The 26436-nt window shown below is 47.7% G+C and overlaps 1 protein-coding gene across 3 annotated transcripts in view; it reads right to left on the reverse strand.

Annotated features, from left to right (window-relative positions):
• The window catches only part of nyap2a (neuronal tyrosine-phosphorylated phosphoinositide-3-kinase adaptor 2a), a 137929-nt gene that overhangs the window by 57459 nt on the left and 54034 nt on the right, over positions 1-26436 (reverse strand). For all 3 annotated transcript variants that reach the window (XM_085989968.1, XM_085989967.1, XM_085989966.1), the window contains exon 3: positions 12815-13272. In XM_085989968.1, the coding sequence (XP_085846094.1) occupies positions 12815-13272 (458 nt within the window). The remainder of the gene's footprint in view (positions 1-12814; positions 13273-26436) is intronic.

Consider the following 26436-nt stretch of genomic DNA (forward strand, 5'->3'; position numbering starts at 1 on the left):
AGTTATCACTGGCGTCCTGGCCAATATTTATCTCTCAACCAACCTAACAAAAACAGATTACCTGGTCATTATCACATTGCTGTTTGTGGGAGCTTGCTGTGTGCAAATTGGCTGCTGCGTTTCCTACACTCCAAACAGTACTTCATTGGCTGTAAAGCACTTATGAGATGTCCGGTGGTCATGAAAGGTGCCATATAAATCCAAGACTTTCTTTCTATGTAACCAGCATGAGGTCGCAGTGGACATTCTGGCTACTTATACAAATACTGTCCATGTCATTTTGTGCTGTTTGAATTGACATTTGTGCAGAATTAATTAGAACAGCAGCTCAAAATGATTCTGACTGAGGTAAATAGAAAAGCTGCAGGAGGATGTCCCTAAATACCGTGTTCATACAGGGAAGATATCAGTCTGCTATGTACATCTGCATGAGTAAGAATGACCTGATACCTGATGCATAGTGATGGGACTCATGAGTTGTGCTTAGCCTCGCGAGCGAGAACACGACAATGTCTGACGATTGTTCAAAATATATTCTACGACTCGATGGCACTGAAATTACTGTGGACTACTCGTGTACAACGGCTTAATGCATTCGCCTGAAGTTGCTTCCTCCCTTTTGTTCAGCAGAGCCGTTGGGGGTAATTTTAACCCCCCATGATGGGCAGAAGAGGGTCGGGGCGGTTGGGGAGGAGGTTAAATCGGCAAATATGCGAACACCAAACCCAACCCGCTGCGAACACACATCGTTCTGTTTTAACTGCGGTGGGTTTGGGGGTGTCCAAGTAACCCGGTCTGGAGAGGCAGGCCTGTCATTATATTATGTAACTGGGGCTCTGTTCCTGATATTTTGGCAGCCATTTGAGTATCACGCTGGCCAGCTGGGTTTCCCAGGGCTCGGAAAACCCGGCAGCTAAAGGGAGGCGGGAGCAGCTGGATCCAGCAGGTAAGTGCTTTTTATAGCACTGCTTGTGGGCCAGGAGGGGAAGGACTGCTCCCCACCCCCCCAGCCCATCAAGCAAATTTCCTGCCGCGATCAGCTGACCCCCCTCGCCCCAAACCTGCAATCACTCCCGGTCCCCCCTACACCCCCCAATTGCCAGTCCGACTCCCCCTCACCCCTCACCCCCCCGATTGCCAGTCCAATGCCCCCTCACCCCTCACCCCCCGATTGCCAGTCCAACACCCCCTCACCCCCCGATTGCCAGTCCGACTCCCCCCCACCCCTCACCCCCCAATTGCCAGTCCGACTCCCCCCCACCTCTCACCCCTCACCCCCCGATTGCCAGTCCAACACCCCCTCACCCCCCGATTGCCAGTCCGACTCCCCCCCACCCCTCACCCCCCAATTGCCAGTCCGACTCCCCCCCACCTCTCACCCCTCACCCCCCAATTGCCAGTCTGACTCCCTCCACCCCTCACCCCTCACCCCGATTGCCAGTCTGACTCCCCCCCACCCCACACCCACCCAATTGCCAGTCCGCCTCCCCCTCACCCCCCCAATTGCCAGTCCGCCTCCCCCTCACCCCCCGATTGCCAGTCCGACTCCCCCCATCCCTCACCCCTCAACTCCCCGATTGCCAGTCCGACTCCCCCCGATCCCTCACCCCTCATCTCCCCGATTGCCAGTCCGACTCCCCCCCACCCCTCACTCCTCTCCCCTCACTCCCCCGATTGCCAGTCCGACTCCCACCCACCCCCCACCCCTCACCCCCCCGATTGCCAGTCCGACTCCCCCTCACCCCTCAATCCCCCCGATTGCCAGTCCGACTCCCCCCAACCCTCACCCCCCCGATTGCTAGTCCGACTCCCCCCACCTCTCACCCCCCCCGATTGCCAGTCCGACTCCCCCCACCCCTCACCCCCCCCGATTGCCAGTCCGACTCCCCCTCACCCCTCAACCCCCGATTGCCAGTCCGACTCCCCCCACATCCCACCACCACCAACCTTCGATCTTTCCTGGTTGCCGGGGACTGTCCCAAATGTTCCCCGGCTGCGACCTTCTACCGCTGGCTTTCCCGCCCAGCAGCCGACCAGCCTGTCAATCTGGCCGGCTGCTGGGCGGGAAACAGAGCAAAACAATGGTAATAATGTCCTGCCGTTAAATTTGGTTAAATTTCATCTATAGTCTGATTCTGACACTGGGCTGTTGGTCAGATAAGAACAGATTGGAGCAATCTGTTGATTTTAATTTCCGTCTGGCCATATTGAATCAAAAGTACTATTATCATGATGCAATAGTGCGACATTATCTAAATAACCATCTTTTCACTCTCACCTGATGGAGGCAATTCTGTCGTCCACAAAATGTTGGTTTAATATTAAACATGCTACAGATAGCTTTGAGGATAAATACAATGACCTGCTTGCTCTGGTTAAACATTATGGGATCATGGACTTGATCTTTCTGATGTATTGTACATTCATATGCAATGAATGATGGGAGCTTATAGTTCATCTCATTCATTCCCAAGCCATTTTGATTGTCTCTAAACTGCACTGTCTCTTGAAAATATACACTCTTTGTAAAGACTATTTAAGGTGCTCAGGAGGGAATTCTAGTCTACTTCAAATCAGCGGCCATTATTCATGTGTGAGCTTTGACAGGCAATTTGATCATAAGTTGACATCACAACTGACTCCCATTCCCGTCCCCATCTGATATCCATACAGGCACACTTCCAGCTTAAATCAGTGGATAGTAGTCAGGATCAGGAACACTGATTTATTTTCCCCTCTCCAACCCAGGAGCATGGCGATTAGTTGTAACACTACCCAGGCTGAGTTTAGCTCAATCAGCACCGAGCAAGCAAAAAAACTGGGACCCTCCCGGTGTGCTGCATAAAAATCGCTGAGGCATCAAGGGAGCCATTTTAACGTTTGATATTATTGAATTACAAATCCATTACTGTCCAGCAATTTAGAAATGCTTCCAGTATTCTCGGCTGAATGGCACAGAGCTGACCATTCAGTGTAACAGAAGCAGTCTGGTAATCAAAGTCAATCTTTAGACATTTGCAGTACGATATTCATTTCTGAGTAAAAGGGGCAAGGCTGGAGTGGGAGCATCAAAGTAATGTTGTTGAGCTGGAGTTTACAATACAATGTCATAGTGAGTGACAGAAGCAGTAGAAAACAACTGTAGCATATTAAAGCTATTGGATATCACAGAAAGAAATATTTTCTTTAATCATGAAAGGCTTTTTCTTTCCACAAACCCTATGTTTCACTCTTTTATATTAATCTCAAGATACTGCCCATACCTTTCAATTTCTATAATAGCTACTGCATTTGCTCACACATAGGCTGTCGCTGCATACAGAACACACCCCTCTTCAGGGAATATACTAATAATTTGCATAAAGAACTTAAATGAATGTTTGTTGGCAGAATTTCCAGGGGTGGACAGGGAACTACCCCTAGACGTGGAGGGGAACGCAGGCAGAAGCTTTGCCCATGACCCTCACCCTCACCCTTTCTGGAATTTGAAGGACTGGTCTAAATAGGTCAGACACCCAGTGAAACCTTTCCCGGCCCATCCCGCCTGATGGAAATCTAACTTTCCGCCCTCTCTGACTACAGAAATTTGAGGGCCTCTATCACACTGCGACATGTGCAAATTCCTGTGTCACACGAGGGGGGAGAAAAAGAGGGAAAACCAGTCAGAATCTCCAGAAAGTTTCCCAGAAACAGAAAATAGCCAGATGATCTCCTGTCCTTCTCAATCAGCACATCCTCTGACTAGCCACAAGCAAAGTCATGGGAAGTCCACTATATGCACAGAAAACGACAATGAGTTGCATAGACTCTGGGCCTAAGACGTTGTGGGGGAGAAATTCAGTATCGCCACGTTTGGGGCGTTATACTCGAGCGGGTGCGAAATTTAGTGCCCGGCGCAAATTATCGCCACCTACTGCTAAATTGACCTGCTTCGCCCCAAGAGGTGCTTGGAGCGCTAAAACAGGCGCTGCACGACTGTCCTAAGGCGCTAAGCCGGAGAAGCGAGGCGCTACCTTCAAGGGCGAGCGCAGCGCAGGTGCGGCCAGTTAGCGATTGCATGCAGACACGCTGGCGCCGGTCAGCTCTTAAAGGGGAGGTTTGATCTTGGATTGCTGCCACACCCTGCACATCGGAGCCCTGATTCTCGGCCTGGACAGACCTGCTGCCACATTCTAATGCCTAGGACCATGGAGAGGGCCAGGGAGCGAGCGCAGCGGTTCAGTGAGGGGGCCCTGCAGGTTCTGGTTGGTGCAGTGGAGCGCAGGCGATCTATCCTGTTTCCGGACAGTGGCAGGAGGCCGCTGCCCACCGACTACTGCAAAGCTTGGAGGGAGGTGGCACACAGAGTGACCTCCAACAGCATGGTGCCTAGGACCCCTGTGCAATGCAGGAAGAAGTTCAACGACCTCACTCGGGTTATCAGGGTGAGTACCCTTTTCAGTATCCTCTTCATCCCTGCATGTGCACCTCACTTTATGGCCAAAGGGTCCTGAAAGCCCCAATGCCAAGCCCTCATCCAACACCTATGGGTCTTTCATGAAACTCACACGCACATTCAGCACTTTACACACTGTAAGGGCTATTCGACCATGGGAGGCAGTGCAGCCAAGATCAGGGCTTCACACTGTAAGGGCTATTCCACCATGGGAGGCAGTGCAGCCAAAATCAGGGCTTCACACTGTACTCAGAGCCCGTCCTTTCTCTTGCAGGGCAAGCTGGCCCATAACAGGAGGCAGCAGCAACGGACCGGGGGAGGCCGGCCTCATCTTCAAGACCTCAGCGATCTGGAGCAGCGAGTCCAGCGGATTATGGCAGGCTGGATGATTGGCCCCATCGCCACTGGAGATGCCAACCCCGTTCTGAACAGCAATGGTAAGGTCATCACCTTTTTGACCTCTCTCCTTCCACTTGTGCCTCACACCAGCATCCTTTGCCACTATCGAACCAATACAGTGCATTGTAGCACTCATGCCTCCCTCGCTGCCCCCCTGTCCTCACGCTAAAGCAACTCTTGTACCTCCCTGCTTTCAGATGCTGATTCGCCAGGTGAGGAGGCGGGCCCTCAAGCTGCCACTGTGAGTGATTCTGAAGGTGAGGAGGAAGAGGAAGCCGGACCATCAGTGCCACCCTCAGCCGAGGCAGCCCATGGCCATAATGGGGACACGTCTTCCCTGGAGGGGAGCAGGGGGGAAGGGTCTGAGGAGGGTGAAGCTCCGGGGCCCAGGGGCTGCAGCAACGCCGGGGGGGTGGGGTAGGGGAGCTCGGCGGCCTTCTCCCCAGAGGGAGAGTCTGGCCTCCAGTCCTGCTACAGTGAGCGCAGAAGAGGTGCGGCTCCTCGCTGAAATGGGTGCCCAGGCGGAGCAGAGGCACACTGAGCTCATGGCTGCAGTGGCAAGGATGCCCAAATCCATTGAGTCACTGGCAAGGAGTGTCCAGGACTTCGGTGCAGCACTGGCAAGGAGTCTGCAGGACTTCGGTGCAGCACAGGCAAGGAGTCTGCAGGACTTTGGTGCAGCGCAGGCAGCACAGGCGGCTTCCACGCAAGTGCTTAGTGGTGCAATGCAGTCAGTGGCTGGTCTGATGCAGACGCAGATTGAGGCCACACGAGCACTGACTGCTGCCACCCTCGCTGGATCGGGCACGAATCGCTGGGGCCCTCGCCGCACAGCAGAAGGCCAGCAGTCTGTGCTTCAGCAGATTGCTCCGCATGCTGCAGTGCTGCCCCGTGGGAGTGCCAGTGTGTCATCCGACCAGGGTGTGGCTGTCCTCTGTCAGGATGGCAGCATTCCTGCTGCCAACACTGTCACTTCTCCACTGCAGCTGCCACCACCTGTAGGACAGACTGCTGCCGCCCATGCAGAGTTGGAGCAGTCAGCAGCCAGGCCCTCCAGGCCCAGAGCTGGTCCAGGCCGTACCTCAAGGGCATCTGCCGACTCAGTTTCTGACACCCAGCAGCCTTCCCCCAGCCTTGCTGCAGCCACTGGGGTCCCATTGCGGAGGAGCTGCAGGGTGGGAAGGGGCGAATGTCGCAAGCGAAGCAGATCAGCCTCGAAGGACAAAAAGTAGGAGGTGTGGCAAAATGCTATTAATTTTTTTAGTGAAGGCCGAGGATCGTGGTCATTTTTTGTTTACTCTTTTGTTCATTGTCTCCAGGTTGTGAGAGCCAGTTATGTGTCTGACTGTTTTATTTGGGGTTTCTCTCTATTACTTTGTCATGCGGGAAGGGCACACAGTTTGTTAAATAAAGAAGTGTCTTTATTCAGATTGTGCATGTTTGCTCTTTGAACTATTTGTCGCCTTGCCTGGCTCAGGGGTTGCGGAACGGTTCCATTCATGCTCTTTCAATGGCACAAGCCATTCCCTCAGAGGGCGCCTAGAACCGACTTGCAATAAGCTGCTGACGGACGGCCCTTGCACTTTGTGCCTCCCTCCCATCTTGGTGCTCCTCCTCCTCCTCTGCTGGTGCTCCAATGTCTGGTGGCAGTGGCTGAGTCCTGAGGATTGCCAGGTTATGCAGCATGCAGCACACTACAACGAAATGGGAGACTTGCTCAGGTGAGTACTGAAGGGCTCCCCCGGAATGGTCCAGACAGCGGAACCGTTGCTTTAGCATGCCGATTGTGTGCTCAATTATGTTCCTGGTTGCTTGATGGCTCTCATTGTATCGTTCTTCAGCAGGGGTGCTGGGCGCACGGAGCGGGGTCATCAGCCAGGTGCACAGAGGATAGCCCTTGTCCCCGAGAAACCAGCCTCCTGGGTGAGCCGGGGCCTCGAAAAGGTCTGCTACAGAAGTCTGGCGCAGGATGAAGGCGTCATGGCTGCTGCCTGGAAAGCGGGCATTGACAACTAGTATCAGCTGTCTGTGGTCACACACCAACTGGACGTTCAACGAATGGAACGCCTTCCGGTTGCGGTAATCCTCGGCATTCTCTTGCGGCGCCCGCAAAGCCACATGCGTGCAGTCAATGGTGCCCTGGACCACGGGGAAGCCCGCTATTCTTGCAAATCCCATTGCGCACTCTTGCTGCTTGTCCAGGGTCATGGGGAAGGAAATGTACTGACGTCTCCTTTTAAAGAGGGCATTCGTGACTTGGCGGATGCAGCAATGCACCGCGAACTGGGAGACATTGGCAATGTCCCCAGTAGCAGATTGGAAGGAGCCGGTGGCATAGAAGTTGAGAGCCACTGTCACCTTCACTGCCACCAGCAGAGACACCCTGCTCCTCAGTTGAGGCTGCAGATCTGGCTGAAGCAGGTGGCAGAGCTCAGTGACCACCTCCCTGCTGAATCAAAGCCTCCAAAAACACTGCTCCTCAGACATGTTGAGGTATGAGAACTGTTGGCGGAAAACCCTGGGACGGTAAGGCCTCCTGTGCCGACGCCTGTTGGCCCTCCTCCGTCTGGCCATGATTGGCACTCTCTCTTGGCGTCTCTGAGCCCTCTCAATGTGATGGAGAAACCCAATGTTTCCACCCATTGCAGCCCCCATAGTATGTGGCCACTCAAGGTTATGCCAGTGAAAAATCAAACCAACTACAAAGTTCTGGGCCGAAGCCAAAAGTACCTCTGCGAGCGCTGACTCAATGCAGAAAGCTCTCTCCCTTTGTCTCTCTGCAAATCTCTCTCTCTCTCACAGAAGGAGTGGTCCAAAAATGGCTACCACAAAGAAGCCAGGAAGAGCCCCCTTTAAATAGCGCCCCCTCAGCCCCACAGCGACTGGGAACCGTTCCAGTCAACCAGTCGCTGGGAGCGACAAGCGGAAAGGAGGGGGGCGCCACTGAAGTTCCGGTTCGGGGCGCCCCAAGGGCGTTGCACCATGAAATGACGTCAGGATCTGTGCGCGCAGCTGAGCGGGCATTGCAGTTTTGCGCTGCCGCTAAATGTGCGTTCAATTTCGCGAGAGGCGCAGGTCTCGCCGTGCCCGGGTGCTAGCTGCATCGCGCCCCACTTATCACCCTCTTAAGGCGCTAGCGGGTGGCGCTAACAACTGAATTTCTCCCCCTGTGAGTTTTTCAGCAGCCATGCATGAAAGTGGAATCAAACCTATGGAGCTATGGGTGATTATACTCTGACCTAATGAATACAAGCTGAAATCAATTGTTCAATTACTGGAATTCAATAATAATCAATTAGCTAGAAAGTCAGAAATGGATTCTTTCCCCTTCACACTTTGTTGGCCTTTCTTTAACTTCCCAGTACTTAAGATTTTGATTCGTTTGGCTGACATTGCTAGATTTTCATTGGGCCATTGGTGTCACAGCCCCAGGCATGGTCTGCTACAGTTCACAAATGCAGCACTTAAATTAAAACAACTGATTTTATTTCCATCACTACAGAATTAAATTCAAGCAACAGTACAGGATCAAAAACGAAAAGTGCCTTTGTCTGGTACTCTGGTGTTTCAGAGAGGGCGCATCACTCTGCACTTTAATAGCAAGACAGCCCATTTCTGTTGTTTTTAAAAATTAACAAATATTTTCACTTGTCTTAATTAGACAAGGTTCTGTCAACACAAACCCTGCATTACATCAATAAAAGGGCTTCTGAATGACTGACCAGTGTGTTTTAAAAAAATATATATTGGAAGGATTAGAGCCCCTTTTATATATAAAAATAAAAAAAGTTTTAAGAAAAATCTCATACTTTCTCTCTTATTCAAGATTTCTATCAGCTAGCTAAGGCCAAGCATCTGCCTCAAGTTACAAAAGAGCTATAAGGTGCTGTAAGAATAAGCAATGGTCATGGTTAATGAGGAAGTAGGAGTAAGCATTGACAACCTGTGCCATTCCATAGAATGTCCCATCCAACACCAAAGAATAGTTACCTGGTAACTAACCCTTGGAACCAACTTCACAGAACTGTGGACCATTTAGTTGAAGCTCTGACAGGACAGCAATGTACCACAGTACGTTGGTGTGGCCTCAGGAATGTGAAGTGTGGGATATGTCCTGTGAGATGCTTTCAGGGCTCTACCAACTGAGGAGATATAGAACATCCATTGCCTGAGATTGGGGTGGGGGAACCATCATGTCTGAGAGGAAGTGTAGGGCATGCAGACTACTGAGAGCATTCCACAAGGCTGAAATATGTCATGGTGCAGGAGCTATAAAATTGTAACAATAACCAGGGCCATTTCCCTCTTCTGGAAACCAGGTAAAGTAATGGCCAGAATCACAAAAGATGTGTGTTCCTCAGCTATTCTAGGTTGCAGCACAGGGCAATACAATGTTTCAAGGTGTAAGCTCTTTTATTTGATAGAATGGGCGTTACAAATTCCGATCTACTGGATATACTTATAGGAGCTTCAGGATTGCTTCGAACGCACTGATTGGGGCATGTTTGCCCATAATGACATCGAGGAATACGCATCCACAGTGCTATTCTACATTAACAGCTGCGTCGAGGTCGTCACGACCCATAAAAATATCAGGACATACCCCAACCAGAAACCTTGGATGAATGGCGAGGTCCGCTCACTGTTGAAAGCACGCGACGCAGCATTTAAATCTGGCGACGCGGCGGCTTACAGTGCAGCTAGGACCAACCTAAAAAAGGGTATCAGGACTGCCAAAAGGAAACAGACACTGCGGATAGAGGATCATTTCCACAACAACTCGGACCCCCGGCGCATGTGGCAAGGCATCCAGTCCATCACTGACTACAAGGGCAAAAGCACCAGCCCCCCGGTTAGCGATGCCTCCCTTCCAGAGGAGCTTAACAACTTCTATGCTCGCTTCGACAGGGACAACAGGGAGCCGGCTACCAAAGCCTTGCCACCCCCGGAAGACCAGGTGCTCACTCTGTCGACCTCCGACGTAAGGGGTGTTCTACGCAGCTGGCTGATGTCTTCACCGCCATCTTCAATCTGTCATTGGCCCAGGCAGTAGTCCCTACATGCTTCAAGACTGCTACCATTATTCCTGTGCCAAAACAAACAGCTGTGACGTGCCTGAACGACTATCGACCTGTCGCACTCACACCCATCATAATGAAGTGTTTCGAGAGACTGGTCCTGGCTCACATCAAAGCCAGTGTTCCCGCCTCTCTTGACCAACACCAGTTTGCCTATCGTGCAAACAGATCAACGGAGGATGCAATCACAACTGCTCTACACTCGGCACTGAATCACTTAGATGGTAAGGAGACCTACATCAGAATGCTGTTCATAGACTACAGCTCAGCATTCAACACTATCGTCCCCAACAAGCTGGCCACCAAACTCCAAACTCTTGGCCTGAACACTTCCCTCTGCAACTGGACCCTGGACTTCCTAACAAACAGACCCCAGTCTGTCAAATTAGGTAACCACACCTCCCCCCCCCGACCCTGAACACGGGGGCCCCACAAGGATGTGTGCTGAGCCCCCTCCTCTACTCCCTCTTCACCCACGACTGTGTGGCTGTTCATGGTTCCAACACCATCATCAAGTTTGCGGATGATACCACGGTAGTAGGCCAGATCACCAACAACGATGAGTCAGCCTACAGGGAGGAGGTCCAGCATCTCGTGAAGTGGTGCGCCGATAACAAGCTGGCCCTTAACATCAAGAAAACCAAAGAAATCATTGTGGACTTCAGGAAGTCTAAAGGCGGAAGTCACACCCCCATCCACATTAATGGGGCTGTGGTGGAAAGGGTGGACAGCTTTAAGTTCCTCGGAGTCCACATCACGGAAGATCTCTCCTGGTCCCTCAATACCTCCTCTCTGGTGAAGAAGGCCCAGCAGCGCCTATATTTCCTAAGGAGGCTGAAGGGATGTAACCTGTCACCCCTGATCCTCTCTAACTTTTACCGCTGCACAATAGAGAGCATCCTGACAAACTGTATCACAGTATGGTATGGCAGCTGTAGCTACTATGACCGGAAAGCCCTGCAGCGGGTAGTCAAAACTGCCCAACGCATTACCGGCACCCGGCTACCGACCATAGAGCACATATACCAGAAGCGCTGTCTACGGAGGTCACGGTCCATCATCAAAGACCCTACCCACCCCAGCCACAGTCTGTTCGCCCTCCTGCCATCTGGGAGACGCTACAGATGCATTCGCACCTGTACGACCAGATTTAGGAACAGCTTCTTTCCCAGGGCTGTCATCCTACTGAACTCCACAAATAAACTCTAAAGCCTGCACATCTGCCAATGCACTTTATTATGGTTATGTTTATGTTACTGTATTACAAGCCAAATGTATGTTGAATGTTTAAATGTCTTAATTTAAATGTACACTCTCGGGAGCCGCAAGCCTACATCTCGTTGTACTGCACTTGTGCACTAACAATGACAATAAAAGTTAATTTGATTTGATTTGATACCTTCTGTTGTTCAGTGGTGTCTGTCACTCCTATAAGCAGGTTCCATGTGTCTTACATTCCAGAGTTGATTCGCATTGCCCAATATCTACTTATATCATAGCGTAAACTATGGAGTACTGTGTGCAGTTTTGGTCTCCTTACCTAAGAAAGTAAGAGAGGGAGTGCAGCGAAGGTTCACCAGACTGATTCCTGGGATGGCAGGACTGTCATATGAGGAGAGATTGGGTCGACTAGGCCTGTATTCACTAGAGTTTAGAAGAATGAGAGGGTATCTCATTGAAACGTATAAAATTCTGACAGGGCTAGACAGACTGGATGCAGGGAGGATGTTTCCCCTGGCTGGGGGGTCTAGAACGAGGAGTCACAGTCTCAGGATACGGGGTAGGACATTTAGGACTGAGATGAAGATAAATTTTTTCACTCAGGGGGTGGTGAACCTGTGGAATTCTCTACCACAGAAAGCTGTGGAGACCAAGTCAGAGTACATTTAAGGAGGAGATAGATAGATTTCTCGACACAAAAGGCATCAAGGGGTATGAGGAGAGAGCAGGAATATGGTATTGAGATAGAGGATCAGCCATGATCATATTGAATGGCCGAGCAGGCTCGAAGGGCCGAATGGCCTACTCCTGCTCCTATTTTTCTATCTTTCTATGTTTCTACACCAGGGGCTGTATCAAGGCATCATCACCCTTGACAAGTGGACTGTAGATCAGGAATTTGCACATGGTAGCAAATGGGCTTCTCTACTCTTTCGATGGGTGCAACTGATGGAAGGTAAGACAAGGCCAATGACAAATCAAGAAGCTGATTTTTCTTGTAGATTGCGTGAGTGAAGAAATGTAGCTATTCCAGACTTTTTTAAACATCTCCCACAATGCTTTCCATAACAAGACAAAACAACAAAAACACGCCACGCTACCCCGAATAGCGGATGGTTTTTCATTTTCTGTTTTGTTTTCTTTTTGAGTCAGCTTCCAGCTGGAAAAGCCTACCTGCTGGCCTAGAAATTGGTTTGCGCTGAAATTTAGCCCAGCAGCAACGACCACCACGCTGAAACTGGACTAGGCGCAATTGGTCTACTTGTGTCACCAGGGAGTGACCGGCATGCTGGGGGAGCTAGACGTGCCTCAAGAGGCAGTGCACCAGTCGCGAAGAGGAGGAATGTCGGTCGAAGAGGACACTGGCACAGGGGCCTATAGTAAGTCTGGAAGGAACATAGGAACAGGCATAGGCCACTCAGCTCCTCAAGCCTATTCCGTCATTCAATTAGATCATGGCTAATTTGCACCTCAACTCCATTAACCTACCTTTGTTCCATAGCAATTGATACCCTTACCTAACAAAAAATTTTAAATTATGCCCTCTTTGACGTCAATGGAAATAAAAATTGGGAGCGATGTAAAACGGGCTGCCGATTTACTATCACACATTTTACACTATTGCACAAAGTCAAAATTGCCCCCGTAGAATTTTAATAATCTGGGTGTAATATTTGCTCACCTGCATTTTTGTCATGCTCTTTCAGTGCTGTCCCAGTTGCCACTGGTGTCCCTCCTATTCCAGCTGTTGCTGGTATTCCTCCTGATCCTGGTGCCCCTTCTGTTCCTGATGTCCCTGCTGTTTCTGGTGCCCCTCCTGGTCCTGGCAGCCATCCTGTTCCTACTAGTGTCCCTCCTGTTCCTGGCGTTCCTGCGAACCCAACATTCACAGTTTCTGCCGAGATACTCAGCTTTGTGCTCGGAGCTCGTTTGGGTTTTGGAGGCGGCTGTTTGCGCGCACAAGCATGACTTTCATCATCGCCGCCCCCCACAGAATGAAGTGACTGCGACCTCACTGAAAAGCCACTGGCGCAAGGATGTGGCAGGCGGTCTTGAGGAGCGGGCAGTGTCATGAATCCCATACGAAAGTGTTTTCCCATGCAAGTGCCCTCACTTCCTTTTCCAACATCTCCACCTAGCCTGGAGGAAAAGCAACAAGAGATGGTTACAAGACTGAAGATGAATCTTCATTCTATTGTTTCAGCCTGTTGCAATGAAAAGCAGTTTTATCACTTCCCTGTTGATGTGAAGAATAGTTTTGCCACTTAACATTTTCCAAGGTGATAATTTTCAAGATCAGGTAATACTTTCAATGGTGCAAGGATCTCAATCATACCAGAACATTAGAACATAAAAATAGGAATGAGAAAGGTTTATTTATCCCATCTAACTCACTCTGGGATCTACATAGATGTTCAGGATCTCCTCAGACTATTTTCATCTTCCTTGCCAGTGATGTCCACATCCTGCAAATGAATTTTAAAAATGCTGCTTTTTAACGGTGCTCAAGGAGTTGCTTGAGAAAGGATCACATTCAGTCACCCTGTGAATTACTCCTCTTATGGTCAGCACCTTGCCTACTCCTGCATCTTAGTTGAACTTTGGAGATTGATATTTGGGGTCATCAGAGAGCCCACATGATCCTGCTCCCTATACTGTTGGTTGGTACACCAACACATAGTACCACTATGTCATAAAACATCACATTCACAAACACCATTCAAGTAATCAAGGGAACTAACTAACCCTTGTGGCATTAGTTTTAAACAACTCTGATGGAGGTGGGATATTGGGTCATGCCCTGACAATAGACAATCCCAAAATTAGCAGCTCCTGATAGAAGATGTAAACAAGGAAGACCCTTGGACAAATGTAAAAGGATAATAGAAACAGAAATGAGGAAGCTGAACCCAGACAGGTGGTCAATCAAGTCAACACTATCAGGCGTGGAGTGGTGCTAGTGGAAGTCTGGATGCCCTTTGCTATTAAGTGAATCTGAGAATGCCCAGGGGGGGTGGATGGAAAGTTGGAAGGATAGATACGTATGTGTGTGTTCTTCTGTATGTACTCTTTTGTGCTAATAAATAAACTGTAACTTAACTTAAAACATTAAAGGAAACTTAATAAATTAAATTAAAATTCCATTATGCACTCCAGTCCCTGCGGTGCCCACCGGTTGTGGAAGGCCTCAAGCATGCTGGCGGACACCGTGTGCTCCACCTCCAGGGCCGCCTGGGCGGAATGTGGCCGCGGAAGAGAGGCAGGCAGTCGGGCCGAATGACCCCCTTGACCGCCCGCTGCCTGGACCAGTTGATGGCCACTTTGACCAGGCCCAGGAGCAGTCCTACGAGGAGGTCTGCTGATCTGCCCGCTTCCTTCTGTGTGTAAGTATGATTGTATGTATGTGCAGTTACATTCAGAAATTGAGACTGAATGCATTGCCCCTTACAGAACGTGATGATTTTCCTTCCATTCATTTCAATGGAAGGAAAATCAGGCAGGTTCTGTTACCGGTATGTGATCCTCCCCACCAGACTTCCCTTTCATAGAGACATAGAAACATAGAAGATAGGAGCAGGATTAGGCCATTCGGCCCCTCGAGCCTGCTCCGCCATTCAATGAGATCATGGCTGATCATCCAAGTGCTTTCTCCCCATACCCCTTGATCCCTTTAGCCTTAAGAAATATATCCAATTCCTTCTTGAATATATTTAATGTACTGGCCTCTACTGCCTTCTGTGGTAGAGAATTCCACAGGTTCACCACTCTCTGGATGAAAAAATTCCTCCTCATTTCTGCCATAAAAGGCTTACCCATTATCCTTAGACTGACCCCTGGTTCTGGACTCCCCGACCATCGGGAACATCCTCCCTGCATCTAGTCTGTCTAGTCCTGCCAGAATTTTATAAGTTTCAATGAGATCCCCTCTCATTCTTCTAAACTCCAGCGAGTATAAGCCCAATCGTCCCAATCTCTCCTCATACGTCATTCCTGCCATCCCAGGTATCAGCCTGGTGAATCTTCACTGAACTCCTTCCATGGCAAGAATATCCTTCCTCAGATAAGGCGACCAAAACTGCACACAATACTCAAGATGTGGTCACACCAAGGCCCTGTACAACTGCAGCAAGACATCCTTGTTCCTGTACTCAAACCCTCTCGCTATACAGGCCAACATACCATTTGCCTTCTTAACCGCCTGCTGCACCTGCATGCTTACCTTCAGCGACTGGTGCACAAGGACACCCAGGTCTCGTTGCACTTCCCCTTCTCCCAATCTATTGCCATTCAGATAATCTGCCTTCCTGTTTTTGCCACCAAAGTGGATAACCTCACATTTATCCACGTTATATTGCATCTGCCATGCTTCTGCCCAATCACCCAACCTGTCCAAATCATCCTGGAGTTTCTCGGCATCCTCCTCACAGCACACATGCCCACCCAGCTTTGTGTCGTCTGCAAATTTGGAGATATTACATCTAGTTCCCTTGTCTAGATCATTAATATATATTGTGAATAGCTGGGGTCCAAGGACCGATCCCTGCGGTACCCCACTAGTCACTGCCTGCCACGCGGGGGGAAAAAGACCCGTTTATTCCAACTCTTTGCTTTCTATCTGCCAACCAGTTCTCTATCCAAGTCAATACCTTGCCCCCAATCCCATGTGCCTTAACTTTACACGCTAATCTCTTATGTGGGACCTTATCGAAAGCCTTCTGAAAGTCCAAATACACCACATCCACTGGTTCTCCCTTATCTATTTTACTAATTACATCCTCAAAAAATTCCAGTAGATTAGTCAAGCATGATTTACCTTTTGTAAATCCATGTTGACTTTGTCCGATCCTGTCACTGTTTTCCAAGTGCTCTGCTATTACATCTTTTATAATGGACTCTAGCATTTTCCCCACTACCGATGTCAGGCTTACCGGTCTGTAATTCCCCGTTTTCTCTCTACCACCTTTTTTGAATAGTGGGGTAACATTAGCTACCCTCCAATCCATGAGTACTGTTCCAGATTCCATCGAATGTTGGAAGATGATCAGCAATGCATCTACTATTTCTAGGGCCACTTCCTTAAGTACCCTAGGATGTAGATTATCAGGCCCTGGGGATTTATTGGCCTTCAATCCCATCAATTTCCCTAACACCATTTCCCTACAAATACTGATTTCTTTCAGTTTCTCCCTTTCATTGGACCCTATGTTCCCCGACATCTCTGGGAGGGTATTTGTGTCCTCCTTTATGAAGACAGAACCAAAATATGTATTTAATTAGTCTGCCATTTCTTTGTTTCCCATTATAAATTCCCCTGATTCTGACTGCAAGGGACCTACGCTTGACTTCACCAATCTTTTTCTCTTCACATATCTATGAAAGCTTTTACAGTCAGTTTTTATGTTCCCTGCAAGCTTACTCTCATATTCTATTTTCCCTTTCTTAATTAATCCCTTTATCCTCCTTTGTTGAATCCTAAACTGCTCCCAATCCTCTGGATTACTGCTTTTTCTGGCCAATTTATATGTCCTCTCCTTGGATCTTATGCTATCCCTAATTTCCCTCGTTAGCCACGGTTGAGTCCCCTTTTTTGTTTTATTTTTATGCCAAATTGGGATGAGCAAATTCTGTAGTTCATCCATTTCTGTGCTCTACTCAGCACAGTTAAGCGATGCTTAATACCAGCCAGTAAAGATGAAAATCTAGCACCAAGTGTCCTTTCACTGATATTGCAGACAGCAATTTCTATGGTTATATCTTCAAGACAGAATGTAACAGCAATAAATTATGTTTGTGTGAGTGTGCAAAATAAAGCACCCATAGGAGATTGATAAATTACCTAGCATGTGGTGCCGTTTATCTGTTTCGTAGTGCGTGTTACTACTTTGTGCTCTCTTTGTGACTGCAATTCATCACCTAATTATAGTCCATTTCCCAAATAGCCTCTGTCTAAACATGTCCAGCATAACTAACAGGATATTTAAAGGTTTCTAGAACCTAAACCTGGACATGCCAATCACGTGATAGCTATAAATGACTCTCCTTGAGCTAAACTGGCTCACAACTTCAAACTATGGTCCCCATTAAAAAAGTTGTTCTCTCCCTAGTAACATGCAGGCATTGTGAAGATATGTGTTGTGTAGCAGAGGTTGATTTCACAGACATATGATTTATGTTGACCTCGACTTTATGCCCTCAGTTGTAAAGCCCTGCCGATGGTAAGGTCTACACCTGAAGGCTGAGCTCAGGGATGAGAGAGCAGAAGGCATAGCTTCCTGAAATTGGTCTTAAATGTGACCACCTTCATCATGTATCAGGCCAGGATTGGTTGTAAATTCTCCAGCTTTTAACAAATGGTGGAATGTGTAAATTATATAGCACTATGGCTTTAAGGCCAAAACCAAATTTTACATTTTTAATGGACTAGAATTGGAAATTGAAAATAAACAAGGTATTTCAAGGGATACGGTGCACATCACCCAAATCAATAATGAAATTGGCAGTGTGCACCCTTGCAATACCTGTCGGGTTTTAAGTGGTTGAAGGTTGTAGAACAGAATCGGAGTTGAATTATTAATGACAAGTGGCATTGATGTTTTAAAAACCACTTAATTTATTGCCTCTTACAATATCTGTCAAAGCTATGAGAGTAAAGCAGAAACAGTCTCCTGCCCCAATCTCCTTCCACCTCCACCCTCCCACACACGGCATTGTGTCACAGAGAACTAACTAAATGGTTATATTTAAATTCCTACTTGTTGACATGAATTATCATATTAAAAAAGCGAATAGAATCAAAAGACATAGCCTGTCTTGTTTTTACTCGACTATGACAGACAAATCTCTGAAAGAGAGTTCAACTGACTCGCTGCAGTATTTACTCACTATTTCATCTCTGTGCACAGTCACCACTGAATGAAAGAAAGAAGTTGCATTCATATACCAACTGATCACGTCTCTCAGGACGTCTCCAAAGCATTTCACATCCAATGAATTACTTTTGCAGTGCCGTCACTGTTGTTATATCAGCTTAGAAGGTAACCATTTGCACACAGCAAGACCCTGAAAGCAGCAATGGGGCGAATGACCAGCTAAACCACTCTGGGTGTTGCTGATTGAAGGAGAAGTGTTGGCTAGGACACTGGGTGCATTCACTGCTCTTCTTCAAATAAGAATCTCTATGTCCGCCTGAACCACGAGAACAGGTCTCACTTTAACATCTTATTTGAAGGATGGCAACTGTAACAATGCAACACTCCCTCAGGACGGTACTGGAGTGCCAGCCTAGATTATGCATTCCGTTACTACCGGCATTTAGTTCAGATTTTGGAACTGCAACATAGACCTCAATGTCAACTGACAAAGACTGAAAGTTTGGCCAGTATATTTTAGCCCAGTAAAATGCATCAGGACATCCTGTAAAAGGGAAAAGGACCACAACCGCTTCATGACTGAAAAGGTGCCAGCGATTATTTTTTAAGGAAGTGCTAATGCTCCAGTTCAACCCATTGCTTGCAGACCACAATCAAGCTTTTCCAGGTTATTAAGCTGTATTTCTCATCATTTTTCCTGTAAATTTAAATGGTTTTGCTGTGCATTTTCTTGGACAAAAAGAACCACCAGTTTTCCTCCAGTTAGTTGAAAGTTAATGTACATAGCAAGAAAGAAAGAAGGACCTGCATTTATATAGCGCCTTTAATGACCACCGGACGTCCCAAAACGCTTAACAGCCAATGAAATACTTTTGAAGCGTAGTCGCTGTTGTAATGTAGGAAAGGCGGCAGCTAATTTGTGCACAGCAAGCTCCCACAAAAAGCAATGCGATAATGACCTGATAATCTGTTTTTGTTATGTTGGTTGAGGGATAAATATTGACCAGGACACCTGCACTTCTTCGAATAGTGCCATGGGATCTTTTACGTCCACCTGAGAGAGCAGACGGGGCCTCGGTTTAACGTCTCATCCGAAAGACAGCACATCCAATAGTACAGCACTGCACTGGAGTGTCAGCCTAGATTTTTGTGTTCAAGTCCCTGGAGTGGGACTTGAACCCACAACCTTCTGACTCAGAGGCGAGAGTGCTACCAACTGAGCCACTGGCTGACATGGACAAAAGTATAAATATGGTGAAATATCTGTGATGATATTTTGCTGATCTTATTACAGCAATTTAATTGTTTCTGTACACTTTGAAATACAGATTATGCTGGCGGAGGTGGTGTAGGCTATGAAATTCCTGCCTGTTAATATTAAGTCAGCATGAGTACAAAATGAAATTTCCTGTTTTGTACTCATGCTGACTTTTTCTCTAAAATTAGCAATCCATCCCCACTCCATGGTCAAGTACGTTACTAATAACTAATCCAGTCTGCGATGACATTTGACTGGTTTAGTCAACTGCCGTGTTTTAGATTCTTGGAAATGGGATGAAGCCATTTTGCAATCTGCAGAAAACAACCGGAGCTGAAAATCCTGTTGACTTGTTAGGTTAGCAGTTTTCCTTCCTGTATTCAACCTGGCACTTACTTTCTGTGCAATATGGGAATCCCTGTAGATACGGGTTCAAACGCCTACCGAAGGACTAGGTCTTGGCCCAGGCCTTCAGTGGGAGCCATGGTCCTATCTTTGGGCTGCTTTTGCTCCTTTACGGTCTCTTGCTGGCGCTGATGGTTCGATAACGGCATCCCTGCTGCAGCACTGCCCGGATTTTCTGCCCTTGTGCTGGCAGGCTCCCTCTCATAGCCGCGATTCCACCGGGACTTCGCCATGCAGGGAAATGGGTTGGGGTTAGGGTTGATCTAAACGGATCAGCCTGTACACCTGTTGTTGGAATCTATTACCTAAGTTAGCAGTCGCAGCAAAGCAATTTTAAAACTAAACTAAAATGAAACTGAGTGCATGGATCCCTCAGTAATTGTAATTCAATAAAATGACTGAATGCTTTGGACTAATTCATTTCCCCTCTTCACTGGTCAATATTGGTTGTATGCCGACTGCACTGTCAAGTCCCTTTGGACTGATGGTGATATTATCCCATCAAGGCCCCATCCCCTAACCCAGCACAGTCAGCAAAATTACAGTAATAATGGGTTATCGCCCCCAACATGCCATTATGTGAACTTGCACTTATCTTTTGGAGTATGGATCGCATATTATAGTTGTACAGGTCACAATCGATTTGCTGGTTGCATGGTGTCATTGCTCAGCACATGCACTACACCGGATGGCCACTTGGAGTCACTATACAGCACACTGCCGCTCCTATCATGTCATTGTTCAGCATATGTTCTATGCCTGATGGTCACACGGAGTCGCTCTGCAGTTCACAGTAGATCTGCGGGCCACATGGTGTAACAATGCAGCACGTGCTTTACTTTCTGAAGTCAATGCCATTTTAATAATAATAATAATTCAACTTTATTGTCATTGTACAATGAACAACGAAATGTGATCTTGCAAGCTCCCATGAGTCCAATACAAATAACATTAACATTAAATGTAAACAGCACCGTCCTGGGAGAAGCAAAGCCGCTGCGTCTGTGCGCGCCGCCATTCCATTTCCACCATTCCTCCTGTCTGACAATTTTCAGCCCAACGCCTGGGCCTGCTCACCAGCCACACCCTCCCGGGGCTCTTTCTGTGACCTTCTGCACCTGGTCTTCCCTGATGGTCACCCCTCCAGGTACTAACCAGGCCTGGCCCTGCTTAGCTTCCAAGCCTTGCCCAGTGACCCTGTCCCTAGTCCCAGGAACGCCCCTAACTAGGAAGCTAGTGCTGCCTGTTAATTTTTACACAATAACATGTGAATTTCTTTGAAATGAAAATGTTTATTTGTATTTAACCTCTGCCCCAAATAAATCAGTGCTGTCAAGGCGTTTTGTAAATGGAACTGTGTGCCAGCCATTCTGCAGCCTAACATTGACTTCAAATAGAGCAACTGCGCAAAGGACTCACTTATGGCAACTGTATTTCAGGATTAAAAGAATCATCTAAATTGAAATGCATCTGGGCAATTGACTATTGGTTTTGTTGTTTCAGTTCTAGGGAATAGAAGATTATTGGCTTTGATTTTACCATAGCGTATGTGAGAGTCAGCTCCTGATCAAAAAGAAGTGATTCTACGGATGCAAAATATTGATTCTCAGAATAAAAGGCTAATTCTGGGCCTCTCTGTCCGTTCTGCATAATTATAATATTCCTGTTGTGACATCAAAATACACTTGTCAGGTATGTACATTTTACCTATAGTTACACAGTAAGTAACCCTTATTTTGTAAAATAGACAGGAGGGAGACACCCCCTCCCTGCCACAGCCCTTATGCTTTTGGTCCTTTGGTGAGACGCCCTATGTCTGTGCCCTGACCCTGCCCAATTTCCTGGGGTTAGGGTCATTTGAATGTGTCGGGTGGGTTATTGGAGGGATTCCTGCCTGTATCGGTGAGCCTGCCTTGAGGGAGGGAGGGAAATCGCTTTTGCAGGAACCTGCAACAGCTTAGAGTGGCCGGTGGACTCGGGGCAGACGACAAAATATTTTTCTTAATTAAAAAAGGAGACATTTGGACTAAGTAATCATTGGCCCGTATTTTCCGACCCCTATGGGCGTGCACGAGCTGTGTACACACCCGTAGGGGCCTCACAAGTGCCGGATTCAGGCATGTGAAGCGCAAGCGCTGAAAACCGGCACTTCTGATCTGTCAGGAATCCCCATGACAGATCCTCCCCCTGCCCGGGAGAAAGGCCTCTGCGGGGGGAGAGTTCCGCTTTCTGCACAACCTCTGCCCGCTGAAAACCTTTAAAAATCTTACGCCTGGTGAAAACAGGCATAAGTCCGGATTTTACCAGCATAAGAGTTTAAAAAAGTTAAAAAAAAAATTTCCCACTCCTTTATAATTTAAAAATACTTTAAATAAAGGTAAGTTTATTTTTAGCCCCGTAAAAAACGTGAATTATTTTTTTCCAAAAATCAAATTTTTGTTTAAAATATTAAATTTAATGTAATTTTAACTAATTTTAAATGTGATTTTAATTTTTAAAAATGTTTTAATGTGTTTTTTGAGTGATCCCCATTCATACTTTTGACAGGTCTATGCGGAGAGACCTGTCAAAAGTGTGAAGGGGGATTCCCTTCTTTGATTGGTTCCCCATGGCCCATGTGATCCCAGGGATCCTTGCGAACTGCCTGCGCCCCTGGGATACCTGGGCCTCTGCGCGCGCACACCAGGTGAGGCCCAGGATCGGAAGTGTCGGAACCTATGGAGCCAGCAGGTAAGTTCGTAGATTTTTTTCCAGATCAGAGGCATCCGCCTGCAGGAAGCCTCCGATCGGAAAATCCGGGCCATTAACTCCATACAGTTACACAGTGAGTAATCCTTACCCTGCTAAATAAACAGCAGCTCTGCACAGTTATTGTGAGGGACCCTTACCCTACTGAATAAACAGGAACTCCTGCAGTCAGACAACTAGTAACCTTCAACTTGCTGAACAAAGTGAAATTTCATACAACTATTCAGCTGTTTACCTTTGTGCTAAGTGTCCAACCTCAGATCATCTGCATAATGGAGCATCAAGGAGACATTTTTTTACTCCATTAAAAACCGATATCAGATGGAAAATTGACCTCCATCACTGCCAGGACAGCTGCTCTCATCATGCAAGAGCAGGTGAGGCAAAAGCTTCGTGTACGGTGATAGATCACTCTCTTGGCTGGAGAAGTGTGCACAGAATAGGTGAGGAAAAGTGAAGATGGGGGAAAAATAAATTATGAGCAGAGCTTTGATAATTATTGCTATTTCAATAATTTTAGCAGCCAGAGCAGGCAAACTATCGTGTCTGACATAATACAAAGTCCTGTAGTTCTAAGGATTCTTTTGGGAAGCTTTATACACAGTCCAACTGAAGCAATCAACCAAGCCCAGCGTGGGAGCGTTGTCTACCTGCTCAATGTTTCAAAGGTGATTCACTACCTAGAACATTTCCAGCCGTGATAATGTATAAAATGAAAGCACATCCAGTTACTCTATTTGAAGTCAATGTTAGGCCCTTGCCAACTAGCAAAGCCCAGTAAAGGTCTAAATAAGGTTGGAAAAACTCATCAGCATGAATTCTGGCCCAAAATGCACTTGATCCATTACAGACTGGAAAGGAAACATTCAGCAAAATAACCTTTCCGATTTCAGAATTTTCATGCACTGTCTGGGAACATCATTACAGAGGGATGTCATTGCACTGGAGTGTCATTACAGGGGATCTTGTTATACTGGAGTATTATAGAGGGAGTGTAACCACCATAAGCTATAGAACTCCCGCCCATATGTGAACATAATTATTTCAAAATTGTCCAATAGGACGCCGCGGGAGCAGCCCGAGGCGGGAGAGCTTAAAGGCTTGAGAGGGAGCAGTCAGAGGCACCGAGGCCCACAGCCCCGAGACCGGAGAAGCAGCGGACCTGCGCGGGAGCAGCCCGAGGCGGGAGAGCTTAAAGGCTTGAGAGGGAGCAGTCAGAGGCATACCAATCCAGGTTTCAGGAGAGAGGTAAAAAGTAGTCCAAGTGTGACGTCAGCAGGTAGCAGGTAAGTGATTGGTTGGTGAGTATTTTCTCTCTTTTCAATACAAGCTTGAATTCTGTGGTTAAATTTCTAGGGTCTCTGTGGTATAGTGGGGACAGTTGGTAAATAAAGCGCCCTAGAGTATACCTGTAACTGGGGTATTGAATAAATGTTTTAATTAATTAAAGGAGTAAGTCATGGCAGGAGAGTTCAGACCCGTGTTCTGCTCCTCTTGCTCCATGTGGGAAATCAGGGACGCTGCCAATGTCCCTGGCGACCATGTGTGCGGGAAATGCATCCAGCTGCAGCTACTTGTAGACCGCATTGCGGCGCTCGAGCTGCGGGTGGATGAATTTTGGAGCATGCGCGATGCTGAGAGGGTCGTGGATAGCACGTTTAGCGAGTTGTTCACGCCTCAGGGTAGGGCTGCACAGGGGGTGACCATCAGGCGGAGCAACAGAGGCAGGCAGGAAGTGCAGGGAACCCCTGCGGACATCCCCCTTTCAAACAGGTATACCAAGTTGGAAACTGTTGAGGGGGATGACTCACCAGGGGAAGGCAGCAGCAGCCAGCTTCCTGGCACCAGGGATGCTTCTGCTGCTCAGGAAGGGAGGAAAAAGAGTGGGAGAGCAATAGTGGTAGGGGATTCTATCGTAAGGGGAACAGATAGGCGTTTCTGTGGCCGCAAACGTGACTCCAGGATGGTTTGTTGCCTCCCTGGGGCCAGGGTCATGGATGTCACTGAGCGGCTACAGGGCATTCTTAAGGGGGAGGGTGAGCAGGCAGAGGTCGTGGTCCACATTGGGACCAACGACATAGGTAGGAAGGGGGATGAGGTCCTGCATCAAGAATTTAGGGAGCTAGGTAACAGATTAAAGGGCAGGACCTCAAAGGTTGTAATCTCTGGATTACTTCCAGTGCCACGTGCTAGTGAGTATAGGAATAGGAGGATAGTGCAGAGGAATGCGTGGCTAAAGAGTTGGTGTAGGAGGGAGGGTTTTAGTTTCCTGGATCACTGGGCCTGCTTCTGGGAAAGGTGGGACTTGTACAAGTCGGACGGGTTGCACCTGAACCAGAGCGGGACAAATATCCTTGCGGGGAGGTTTGCTAGCACTGTTGGGGGGGGGGTTTAAACTAACTTGGCAGGGGGATGGGATACAGAGGGGAGCTGAAATAGGGGGTGATGTGCTGCCAATTATAGAGAAAAAAACAAGTCAGCTTGGTAGACAGGGCAAATATATAAGGGCAAGGCTGGATGGCATCTATTTTAATGCAAGGAGTCTTGCAAATAAGGTGGATGAACTGAAGGTGTTGATAAACACATGGGAGTATGATATTGTTGCTATCACGGAGACATGGTTGAGGGAGGGGCAAGACTGGCAGCTCAATATTCCGGGGTACAGAATCTTTAGGCGAGACAGAGGGGGAGGTAAAAGAGGAGGGGGTGTCGCAATATTAATTAAGGAGTCAATTACTGCAGTAAGGAGGGATGATATATTAGCAGGTTCCTCTAATGAGGCCATATGGGTGGAGCTTAAAAACAAAAAGGGGGCAAGCACTTTGCTGGGAGTGTACTATAGGCCTCCAAACAGTCAGGGGGAGATAGAGGAACAGATATGTAGGCAAATCTCAGAGAAATGTGCAAATAATAGGGTAATAATAATGGGGGATTTCAACTTCCCCAATATTAACTGGGATAGTCAAAGTGTGAAAGGCTCAGAGGGTGTAGAATTCTTAAAGTGCATCCAGGAGAGCTTTTTGAGCCAGCATGTAGAAAGTCCTACAAGAGAGGGGGCAGTACTGGACCTAATTCTAGGGAATGTGGCCGGCCAAGTGGAAAAAGTGCTAGTAGGTGAGCACTTTGGTGACAGTGACCATAATATGGTGAGATTTAAGGTGGTCATGGAAAAGGACATAGATGGGCCGGAAATAAAGGTTCTAAATTGGGGGAAGGCCGATTTTAATAGGATAAGGCAGGATCTGGCCAAAATGGACTGGGATCAGCTACTTATAGGAAAATCCGCATCGGAGCAATGGGAGGCTTTCAGAAGGGAGATTGAGATCATACAATGGCAACATGTTCCCGTAAAGGTCAAGGGTGGTTCCAAAAACCACAGGGAACCTTGGATGTCAGGGGATATACGAGAATGGATTAGGAAAAAAAGGAGGGCTTTTGGCAGATACAAAAGGCTAAAGACGGAGGAAGCCCTAGAGGAGTACAAAAAGTGCAGGGGGATACTTAAAAAAGAAATTAGGAGATCAAGGAGGGACCATGAAATAACACTGGCGAGCAAAATAAAGGAAAATCCTAAGATGTTTTATAAGTATATTAAGGGTAAGAGGATAACTAGGGAAAAAATAGGGCCCATTAGGGACAAAAGTGGCAATCTGTGTGTGGAGCCAGAAGATGTAGGAGGGGTTCTAAATGAATTTTTTGCATCTGTTTTCACTATGGAGGAGGACGATGTAGACATAGAAATAGGGCGGGGGGACTGTGATATGCTCGAACATATTAACATCGAGAGGGAGGAGGTATTGGCGGTTTTAGCAGGCCTAAAAATGGATAAATCCCCAGGCCCGGATGAAATGTATCCCAGGCTGCTGTGTGAGGCAAAGGAAGAGATTGCGGGGGCTCTAACACATATATTCAGGACCTCTCTGGCCACAGGGGATGTGCCAGAGGACTGGAGAACCGCTAATGTAGTACCATTATTCAAGAAGGGAAGTAGGGAAAAACCGGGGAACTACAGGCCAGTGAGCC

Source organism: Somniosus microcephalus, chromosome 6, assembly GCF_052327205.1.
Source record: "Somniosus microcephalus isolate GS21.2 chromosome 6, FLI_Smic_1.0, whole genome shotgun sequence".
Taxonomy (NCBI): Eukaryota; Metazoa; Chordata; class Chondrichthyes; order Squaliformes; family Somniosidae; genus Somniosus; species Somniosus microcephalus.